At 41.3% G+C, this 11,810-nt stretch overlaps 1 protein-coding gene across 2 annotated transcripts in view; it reads right to left on the bottom strand.

Annotated features, from left to right (window-relative positions):
• Positions 1 to 266: 266 nt before the first annotated feature.
• The window catches only part of TMEM175 (transmembrane protein 175), a 40,917-nt gene continuing 29,373 nt past the window's right edge, over positions 267 to 11,810 (bottom strand). For both annotated transcript variants that reach the window (XM_054032638.1, XM_054032637.1), the window contains 3 exons: positions 6,989 to 7,067; positions 3,552 to 3,690; positions 267 to 2,684 (listed from right to left, as the gene is read on the bottom strand). In XM_054032638.1, the coding sequence (XP_053888613.1) occupies positions 2,021 to 2,684; positions 3,552 to 3,690; positions 6,989 to 7,067 (882 nt within the window). In that variant the 3' untranslated portion in view covers positions 267 to 2,020. The remainder of the gene's footprint in view (positions 2,685 to 3,551; positions 3,691 to 6,988; positions 7,068 to 11,810) is intronic.

Here is an 11,810-nt window from a genome sequence, read left to right as displayed (position 1 = left end):
ACGTAAGTCCATGAGTTCACAAACATGTAGGAGTACATGGCTCCAATTTATTTAACATCATTGGTGACTAGAGACAGTTTGCTGAAGGGGGAAAAAGAATGGTTAAAGGAATATAAATAGCACCCTACAGATTCACCCTCTGGCCAAAACACATCAGTGTTCTAAGTAGATTTATCCCATTACATGAATTAAGACTCCAGTCCAAAGATGCTAAAGTTAAAGATGGAACAATAATATTTTTCAAGAAAAAAGACATATTCCCAATACATTGTTTCAATTTTAATCATCAGGTTTTGATTTAATCTGAACAAAAATACATTAGATGCTTTGATTTTTAACTGATCTGAAATTATTACAAATACAAATATATCAATTGCATAGCAGCATTAAAACCAATGAGAACAAAAACAGAACCAAAACTGCTTTTATCAGATCTCACACTGAACAGCAATATGCAACATAATACACAACCCCACTGTAAGCTATTCACCATAAACCAGGTACAAAAACCCCCAAACAAACTGATATTCCCCAAGACACAACCCTTCAGAATAGGGTGCAGAATACCAACTGCTACATTTTGGTGGCAAAGTGCACTGTACTAAAAGGAGAGGTGCTTTCAATGCAATCTGAACTGGACTAACTTTTTAAAGTGGTTTTCAGTAAGATTTATTCTACTTACTTGCTATAGTGTTTTTTAAGAGTAAACATGATTCCTCACATAGTTTTAAATAGAGCAGAAGTATGAGGCACAGACATTTCACAATGCAAGCTAATGACTCTATCCGAGAGAAATATGTAGCCTGCAGACTTCTTCAAGGGAAAGGTGTACCTGCGGCACATGGCCCAAAGTAACAACTTCCTTCCACACATAGAAGAGGGTGGGGGAACTAAGAGAAAGGAGTTCCCTTCCACCTAGGCACTGTAACTCCTCCTGCTGGGTCAGTTCTCCTTGTTCTCTCCTAGAGCTGTGCAGCCTATGGGAGTTATCATATTAACCCCCTGGGCAGCCTCTAGATAGGGAAAAGGCCCCTCACATACCTAGGAATTAGGTTAAGAACAGCAGCTGCATGCTCCCAGTGTCCCCTAAATCACATTTCCAGGTGCAGATTGTTGTTGGGGAGTTTCCCCTGGGGGCTAATAGGATGATGGAGAGAAGTGCAGAAACGTCTTTCATCTCTGGCTGGCAGCTTTGTTTCAGAGCTGAAGACAGAACTACTTCAGGTCCCACAGCTCTTAACATTCTTCCCAGGAGGAGGTGAATATGGCTGGTTCACACCCTGAAATAACTATTCACATGAATCCTGTCAGGTTAAGAAATATTTTTTAAAAACAACACCAGGTGATTGACTTAATGGATTTGTGTTTGTGTTAGGGTCGTCTGGGAAATATTGTGTATGGGCCACACATTCCCTTCCAGCCTGCACATGCTCAGTAGAGCAACCCAAAAGACAAGCAACTTTTGAAGTGCAGCCACAGGATTGGTGACTTTGCGGAAGGGCCACAGGAGGAAAATAAAGGGATGCTGGCATTCTACATGGGTAGGACAAAGGTTTTTTGAGGATTCCCCCACCTGGGTGCCGAGAGGGAGTCTCCTTCACAATTTCCAGCCCCCTCCCTCCGCCTTCAATAGCGGCACAATCCGCTTCCAACCATTCTGCTGGTGGTTGCCATGTTACTGACTTTCATAATGTATATCAGAGCAACAGGTTAATGCTGCTTATCTTCTGATGTGTTTCTAGTGCATTATCACTGCAGTAATGCTTCAAGCAGTATTTTTTCCTCGTGGGTAGTCCATTAAGGAGGGAGATCCTGCTGTTCTTTGGCTCCTCCACTCACCCAAGTAACAGAAATACTTATATTTCTAAAGAAAGGGACATGAGACCCTTTAGCTAAACATTAAAGATGCCCCAGTTATGGCCAACGTAGACTTTAGTATAGACCAGTCATCTACTATGTTAGAACACCACCAGTTAGAATTAGAAATAATGTTACAATTTCACATGCGCTGCATGGAAATCTAGGAGAGCGTTTCAGCAGGAGACAAACATGTTTCCTCTTCATCTAACACTACGTTCTTCCGTCTGGAGAGAGACAACATTGACTTCATAATTGCCAAAGAAATCCTGACAAGGATGCGCAGGGCAAGGAAAGCAAAGGGGACTACAATCTGCATGATGTGAAAAATCGCTGTGCTGAACTTACTTAACAAGCAGGTTAGAAAGAAGGCCCCAAGGCTGACACAAGGGTAGAGAGCAAGCTTAGCAAACATAAAAGCATGTTCCTTGCCGCCATACCTCGCCAAAGGATGCAAGGTTTCCCTTTCGTGGAACAGAGCTGTGATCCATATAGCAAACTGAAAGATGCTGGCAAAGAAAGTGATTACACAGCTGACCTGAATAGCTTCTATTTCATTGTGAGACTTCTCTGCAAATTCACTGGTCAGCTGGTAAGCGAGAGGAAGTCCTCCAATGAAAGCCAATGAAAATGTGTTGAGCAGTCCCATAAATCGAGTTGTTTTGGTTATGTAAAGAAAGAGCGAGTGGTGGACAAACCAGAGAAGACCAGTTGTTACAAAGGAGGCAAAGTAGGCAAGGAAGTTTGGTCCATATTCACTTAAAGCTTCAATGAGGCGGTCATGGAATTTGTCTTTAACTTCTTTGGAATCAGGGACATTGTCCTCACTGGTGAGAAAAAAAATTATTTTAGTTTGCATATTAGTGATATAATGGTGCAATCTGAGAGCAGTAAACATGTAGTTCCACTGTGAAGAGTAACTATGAATAGCATCATAGGCTTCCCGCTTTATTGTGCTTCTGTGATCCCCCAGCTTACAAGTTAAAAAGCAATTCTTATAACTGACTGCTCTGCAAATTCATCCTAGGATCTGAAAGCTTCCTGGATTATGTAATATCAGTACAAAGTTCTCCTGCAGAGCTTAGTTATCATTTCTGTTGATGATATAAGAACCAGAACAGAATTCAGCTTCCTAACTCTTTGCCTGACAGAGCCAGCATCTGACTTTCTAAATATGTGGCTAGATCGGCTTTTCCAAACATCTGAGAATGGTGTATGCGAAGCCTGGTATAATTGCGTTAAAGAGGGGTAGGGTTTATTGATTCACACATGGAGAGGGGAGAAGAGTTCTTTGTTAATAGTTTGGTTGTATGATTTGTTTACATTTGTTTGTAACTAGGATAAGAGGATTGGTGCAATTGTTTGTACAAGTCAAAATAAAATAAGTCCATTCTCTTTCAACACCTGACACCGTATGTACCCACATACAGCCCTATGAGGACTTGGAAGACGCCAGTTCAATTCCCTGCTTCGCCACAGACAACCTGCGTGACTCTGGGCAAATCATTAGCCTCTCTGTGCTTCAGTTCCCATCTGTACAATGGGGATAAGAGCCCTGTGCTACTTCACAGGGGGGCTGAGCGGATACATATATTCAAGACTGATGAAAAGCGCTATCTAAGAGGTAGGTATTATCACCACCATTACATTTATATCAGACAATTCAGGGCGTGTCAGTCAGCACAAAGTCTTACCATATATCCAAAATGAGCAGGGTTGCTACAATAGCATACACACCATCACTGAAGGCCTCCACTCGTTCCGTACTCAAAGGTTCATTGAGGTAAAAAGTGAAGGCCTCTAAGCGATGAGACTCCTCATCCTCTTTTGGACCTGCCAACCATAAGTCATGAGTTTAGTTTATGTTCTGTATAAATCAAAACATTAAACAAGCATTACACTAGAATTTCAACAGTCTAGTCTGATGCTCCTGCTCTCTCAAATCTCAAACTTGTGGAAGTAACAAGGCACTGGTCAATCTGACAATTTAATCACGCTGCTTTCCACTGCAGCCATCCCTTTCCTGAGGCTTATGTTAAGAAGGCCTTCAGGGCAGGGGACTCGTCTTAGAAGCACCTCACACACTGTTGCTACCAGGTGAACAATGACTCAATGTTAGTGTTTTAGTTTAATATTTCGATAACTCACATGACAGAAACCCTGTTACAGCTCAGGAAGGTCTAATGGATCTTGGGGCTCTGGTCTGAGTAGAGGACTTCCATTAGTCATTTTTTATTATCCCTTTCTCTGTCTTTGGAAGATAGAGCTCTAGTGCTACTCCAAATTAGATGGTCAGTTAAGTACACCTCTACCTCGATATAACACGAATTCGGATACAACGCGGTAAAGCAGTGCTCCAGGGGGGCGGGGCTGCACACTCCGGTGGATCAAAGCAAGTTCAATATAACATGGTTTCACCTATAACGCAGTAAGATTTTTTGGCTCCCGAGGACAGCATTATATCGAGATAGAGGTGTATTTAGTCCCAGGTGCACTAAATACAGAAGAGCTACCGATATCAAAAAACCCTTCCAGATTCAGAGAAGTAATCAGGCATTTCCAGGAATCAAAGGAAAACACATATTTGAAAGCTAAATGAGTCAAACACAACTAAAGTTACCAAAATGCCATAAAGAAAAAGTGCATACAAACAATATCCTCTTTTTCCTTAGTTTTTATAGTTGTATTAAGTGTTTTATTACATGTCATTTTGATATGAGCAAGAAAGAGGGTAACCATATAAACTGAGGGATATAGCTAGTGAAAAATATACAATAAAGCTGGATTTTCAAAGTAGCCTAAACTAATTAGGTGCCCAAATCTCACTGAGATTCAGTGGGAGTTAAATGCCTTTAAAATTGTGGTCCAAATCTTGCAGGAAAGCTACCCTGGTCCCCACCTCTCTGGAGCAGCAAAATCTTTTGGCATGATTGGGGACAGGGAAAGGTACTGCTGCTAATGGTCTATATCTTCAAACCAAAGAAAGCAAGAGCCTGTGTCTACATCTCCACACACAACCACCCCATGTGCTCCCAACCTACAGGCACCCAATTAGGCAACACCTCCCATATGTGCACTTCCTTGCCTGGGTCTATCCTCGCCCATGATACCCCTCACCTGAGGGCTGTTCCTGTCTCAATCCCCATGACATAGCTGCTTCTCAGGAGCCGCACAGTCCCACAGGGCACTCATCACACACTCTCACTCCTTTCCATTGCACAATGGACCTCCCCTTCTCCTAGCCCCAGCTCAGCAAACAGCTCCTCTGGAAAGGCCTGGGGCATGTCGACACACAGCAGGCATCCCGCAGTGTCTGTAAGTGGTATGGGGAAAGCACTACAGCGTGGCTGCAGTTCTATTAGTATAAAGGGGCTTATACCAATATAACTATTTCTGCACAGCAAAAGGAATAAGCTATCTCCAGCATAAGGCACTTTCATACAGGTATAACTACGTCCACACTACGGGTTTAGCTCTTGGAATAAAAAAATAATTGACTGGACAAAATAACAAATCTCACACCCTAACAGAGCTTGCGAGCCCAGTACAAAACCGGTCTGCAGGCCAGGCCTTTCGGGGCCTTGCGGCGGGGAGCACTCACCAGCAGCCCTGCCTGCACTCTGCCTTTGCCTCGGTGGGAGAATTTCACTCTGCTGCCCAGGAAGGCCGAGTGCTTACTGAGCTGGGGCCAAGCTCTTCAGCCACTCAGCCCCCTGGGAGCTCAATAGCTCTCCCAAGCCAGCAGCCACCCACATGGGGAGGAAGGAGTCCCATGTGCTCAGTGGAGGCCTTCAATCCTGTCCTACACAGTTTGTCCGCAGCAGCTTGGGAAGCTGCCTTCTTCCCCCCAAATCCAGTCTTTGGTCAGGAGAAGGGGTACTTGGGCTTTGCAAAAAGTAAGCTCCCAGCTCTTCCCACAAGGCTGGACTCTATGCTCGGCAGCCAGTTCTGGGAGGGGAACAGGGACCTTAGAGCCTTAGACAAGCGCACTCCAACTAAGGACAGGGTGGGAGAACTGAAAGGACAACAGAGGGGTGTATTAAGAATAAGGGTAAGCAAATCTCATGCTTCAAGCCATTAAAGGATTGTTGCCAGTGAGAGAAAAATATCTGCCCTTGCCCCACTCACAGTGCACTATGGAAAACCTTTCGCTTCCTCTGAAGCAGTAGGTGTTGGCAACTGGCAGAGGCAAACCCCCGGCATTTGTGAAACAACGATCTCGCTCTGTATGGCAATCCTGTGTTCCAATACGCTCCCCCCGTCTTCACCTTGGCTTACCACCACCCCCAGCCCTCTGACCCTCTTCGCCCCTACCCTGTCACCCTCCACCCCTTTCCTCTTACCTGATCCCTTCCTAACTAAATTCTCTCTCTCACACACAAAGTAGTGGAACAGCACGCCATTAGCTGCTATCACATTACTCAGTCTGCTGTGTATTAAAGCCCTTCCCGCACCTGTGTCTGTCTGGTCTATATCTATTATAGACTCTTGGGGGACGTGACCATGTACAACCTTATGAGGGCTTACCACAATAGGACCCCATTCTTGAATGGTCCTTAGGCATAACCATAATAAACATGAAGAAGAAGAATACAGTACTTGTCTATCGCCAGTGTTTCTCCTCTCCAAGTAGCTGACACTGCCCCCTGGAATACTTTGCTTGTAGCTGTTCTATATACAACAGATTCTGTGATATTTTTTAAATATGAATTTGGGGAGGGGGAAGATACTACTACTGGGGCCAGGGCCAGTGATCAGAAAGAGATCTCACTTCTGAAATTATTCAGTTATTATGCTCTTTTCCAAAGGGGGTCAGAGGAGACTCTTGATGCAGTGTGTTCTTCAGTTATAGCCCAAAGTAGGTAAAGCCAGGAAAAAGGTTCCCAGAAAGAGGCAGAATGGAAGGCCAGAACTAAAAGTTTATCAGTGGGTTCCTAATAGAAACAGTGGAACTAGAATTACTAACAAACTTGCCGTGGATTCTACTGCACCTTAGATCTTTTAAAACAGCTTCATTCAAATTTGTGACAACAAAGGGGACTGTGAAATAAATCATATTTTAATATATCAGCTGAACAATATAGTAGAGTATCTAAAATTAAATGCACTCCTTTTGGATACTGTTACTTACCAACAGTCTTGTTTTTACACCAAATAATTAACCGAGTGATGTGTGGCAAAAAGATAACAAGCCCAAGCAGAACATAAGACTATAGAAAGAAATGAAAACAGTTTTAGTTTTCAGTTATTGCAAGATAAATACAAGTATTTTGTTCTAAGTTAAAAATTAATTATTCTTTTTATCCTTCATGAACATGTTGATTTAACATGCAACTCATGAATTTGCAACATTGAAATACCCTGACTGTAATAGAAAGTATACATTTTATGACAGTGATTGTACTGAACAATCACTACATTAACACATTTATCCAACAAATACATGAACACTACAATGTCAGTAGTGGAGTTTCTTTAGACTAGACTAATCTTCATCTTGAATAGTATGAGTACACTCTAATATTTACCTCCTCCACTTCCTGTACCAAGTTCAATATCTGTAATTGGGAGGTACTGAGACTGGAAAGAATATAAAAATTCTGCTAAGCCTATGACACAAAAATGTAGTTATCATTTGTATGGAACTTAGTGGACTTGTGAGCCCAAGGGTCCCTGTGCTACTTGTCATTTGCCATTCAAAGTCTGCAATGGCTCAGGTATCACATCAAAGGAGACAATGATGTTTGTTATGCTTACTTTGTCAGTTACAAACTTTATACAACATACATGAAACTTTACTGGTTCCTTTAGAGCAGAGGTTCCCAAACTTATTTGGCCTACCGCCCCCTTTTCAGAAAAAAAATTACTCAGCGCCCCCCTGGAAATCTACCTTCTTTAAGCGAACAAACAGAAAGATGCAGTGACAAATTTGCGTTCTTTTATGTATCTATATTTCTACCTACGTCCTACAATATAGTAAAGAAAGATGTGTTATTAGAATATCGCCCACGACATCAGGTATACAGTGGTTTTTGCATAAGACGACAAAAGACAACCAAACTAAAATACTAATGAAACTAAAACTGGGTTTTGTTCTTTGCTCAGCATTAGATATATGTATTTGATATTGAATTGTCAAATATCAAACTAAATTTATCAAGAAATAATTAATTTAAAAAATAATCAATATGCAATTAAAAATCAGTTAATAGTTTTAACTTAGTTTGCCCTTATTTAAATAATTGTTCCTTATTAACACACGCCTTATTTACCACTTAACATAGATGATTCGATAGATATAAATGTTAATAGTTAAGTTTTTTTACGATTTCATTCCCCCGTTTTTGTTAATATTGTAATAAAATATGACAAATATATTGACTGTACACTTCAAATAGTACTGTACCGACACAAGCCTGCTACAATTTTATTAGTAAGCACTAGAGACACAGAAATGTACGGTAGATATGCAAGAAAATGTATAAAAATACTCACGTGTAAATTGCTGTTTTATTGAAACAACAATAATACAATTTGCTTTGTATGTGATCCGTAATCCGTAAAGATCAAAGGTATCGAATATGAATAAAAAATTTTAAATACTTATTGCACTATTATTAACTGCTTTTTACGCAAGTCAGAAACAATCTAAATTAGATTTCATACATGTCGCCTATTTATAGTACTGTATTGTAAACAAGTCATTACATGCACATATTCCTGCCGATGCATGCTGGACTTCCCGACAATGCGCGACACGCTCACCTGCCAACACTTGCTTGTTAAGAGCTGTTGGCGGACTTGACACCTGATCGGTTATAATTTGTGAATTTATTTGGAAAATAAAGTAATCACTATAACTTTAACTCTATGTTACACAACAGATGAAACATGTACGAACGTTTTTTTTAAATTTTCTTATATTCTCTTTATGCTTCCACCGCCCCCTTATTTTTATTCAACGCCCCCCAATTGCACCCAAGGCGACTACTGCCCCCCTGGATCGTTCCAGCGCCCCCCAGCGCTTTGGGAACCTCTGCTTTAGAGTAATCAATCAATTGCATCGAAGCAGATGTGTTAAAAAGTCTTGTAACGTTTTGCGGGGGGGGGGGGGTGGTTGAGAGATTTACTACCCTTAAATTTTGATTGAAATTTAAACAGGACTACCTCCGCACAGGTTTAACCAAAAACGACACATTCCTAACACAGAATACCTGTCTGCACAATTGTGTTTTAAAATTTTTTCTGCTTCTAAGCGCTAATATTTCCAGTCCTTAGGGTAAATTCATCCATGTAGAACAGTGGTTCCCAAACGGGGGTTCGTGAACTGTTACAGGGGGTTCTCGGGGAAAAAAATTCCTTAATGGCGGACAGAGCTGTCCCTAGGGGCCCCGGGCAGCACGAGGCCAGCAGCCCAGAGCCCCTGGACTTCCAAGAGCTAAACAGATCAAAGCAAGCAAATCTATCACACTGAGAAGATTTAAACTTCACAATTCCTTATAAGAAATGGAGAGGGAAGTGGATAATTTTTGCTGTTTTTCAAATGAAATAGGCAGCTAGTATTGTTTTTTAAATTATTATGAAGAACAAGTTTAAGCTTTGTTGTAACGTGCGTTGTTTGCCTGGACTGCTCAAGACCTGAATGCTTGTGTAGGAGGAGCTCTTTGAGTTGGCTTCTTAAATACCTTCCTGCTGTTTCACATCTGATACTCCTTGATGAGACATAGGAGCCTTGTCTTATAACAGGCTTATTCGAAGTGATACAAGCTACGAAAGTGAGATCTTGGAAGAGCGTTGCTGTTTTCATAATGTAATAAAAATACTGCAATGATAAATTAATAATTAATTTTAGTGTGTAATAAGCATGTCAAAAACAAATTTTATATTTCCAAGGTCACTGCTTTTATAATTTATACTCCGGTGAAGGAGAAAATCCCTGGAAATATTCATTTTGAGGAGGGGGTTCGCGAGACTTGACATTTTAGTGAAAGGGGTTCACGGGTTGTTAGTTTGGGAACCACTGATGTAGAAGACCAGTGTGGCACTGGCCGATCAGATGTCAGCTCAGGTCAGAGACAGGTCAATTCACTTGTGTATCAGTGTAGATCAAAGCAATTGTTAAATTTATGAGTATGTTTGGTGTTTAAACCATATTAGCATAGATCAAAGTACCTGTTATATGTACAAGTGTGTATTCAGATGTTTAAACTTCATGAAAACTAGTGGAATGTTACATTACAACAGGAACAATACAAGTAACAGCAATCATTTACCTATGTACACCCTGTGTCTAAATGGCCCATCAAACTACAAAGAAGCCTTGTGAAAGGCAAATGAAGAACTTTCATGGTCATGGCGTGTGGTGACTGGAGATCAAAAGACTTCAAATGTATTCCTCCCTGTCATAAAAGGAAAAGTCCACGTGGATAGAGACACTGTCAGCTTTTTTTCCCCTCTAAGAAGGAACTATAAATATGGATTCAAAAAAAGATCCTGCATCTCTAGACTATTTGGATTCTTACAGGGAAGTGTACCAGATGCAAAGCAGAGATCCCCAGACACCTTCTGGGTTCCCTGGAAAGACGTTTGGGAAACTGCCAGTTTGTTACATCACTGCCGCTATTTGGATTTACAAACTATGACTCACTTGTGCATATATTTTACCTGCTTTAATCTTTCAATAACTCATTTCCTTTTCTTAGCTAATAAACCTATAGTTTACTCGAGAAATGGCTACCGGTGTTGTCTTTGTTGTAAAATCCAGAGTACCAACTGATCTCGGGTAAGTGACTGGTCTCTTGGGACTGGGAGCAATCTTATGTGGTGTGATTTTTGGTTTGAGTGACCTTTTATCACAGAGTTCAGTTTGTCTGGGTAGTAAGATAGCCTGGAGAGTCTAGCAGGGGTAATCAATTATTTTTTGTCAAGATCCAAATTTCTTGGTCAAGGTCCAGACTCCAGAGAAAATCATACAAAAAACAACAACAACGATAATAAGCAAATAAAAATATTTTGAGGTCCATTCAAAAGCATCTGGCGGTCTGGATTTGGCCCCCAGTCTGCCTATTGACACACCAACACTTTGGGCTGTGTGTCCTGTTTTTTTGCCCTGAGGTAGGCACTCACAGTTGTGAGCCATTCCAGACAGCGTGACAACCAGCACAAGAATTACTTCAGTCCTCCAAATGGGGCCTAAAAGAGCACAGGATGTGGGCTAGCCCCTTGTACAGGAGTAAATTGGTGCATGACTCATTCTGGATTGTGTATAATGGAAATTGTGTGTGTGTGTGTGGGGGGTGAATGGGGTCAGAGAAGGGGAAAATAGGTTGTGCTTATTTTAAATTAAGCTCTCAAGTTTTTGCAGACTCTGGCTTTGTAATTCAAGGTTACTATTATGAAGACAAGTCATCTCAACCCTGTGAATATATCAAAAGTTGATGCAGTCTGTGGAAGTCTCAAGAAAAAGTCAAACGAAAGCAGTACAAAATGCCTGAAGGGGCATCAAGCAGAAGCAGCTCCATAAAGAGACTTTGTTTAGAGGACTCTGTCTGTGACACCGAGAGCTGGCGGGAGCTCAGCTCGTCACTGATTTCCATTTAATGAAGATGGAACAGGAGTTGGCTGTAAGTGCCTGGGATTCAGCCAGAGGCGTTTGTTTTGGGATGGTAAGTCTGATAATTAGCTGCTGACTGATCTACTTACTCTGTTCTTGTGCCGTGTTAATGACAGGAACTATATTTGTCAGGCTTTTTAGCCAGTTTCTTATGTAATTTGATGTTTATTTTACCTACCCTCACACGTTAATTTTGTTCCATCTGTTTATGATCAGCAACCTGCTGCCTTAAAGTTACTGTTAGCCTGAAAGATCTTCCTCTGAAGTGTGTCCAGACCTGAGAAGCTAAAACAAATAGACAAGGATAGCAGCAGAGCATTTTTCTGATGTCCATGCCACA

The sequence above is a fragment of the Malaclemys terrapin genome, chromosome 6, assembly GCF_027887155.1.
Source record: "Malaclemys terrapin pileata isolate rMalTer1 chromosome 6, rMalTer1.hap1, whole genome shotgun sequence".
Classification (NCBI taxonomy): Eukaryota; Metazoa; Chordata; order Testudines; family Emydidae; genus Malaclemys; species Malaclemys terrapin.
Note: the sequence above shows the minus strand (reverse complement) of the source record. Positions and strands in the feature narration are given on the sequence as shown.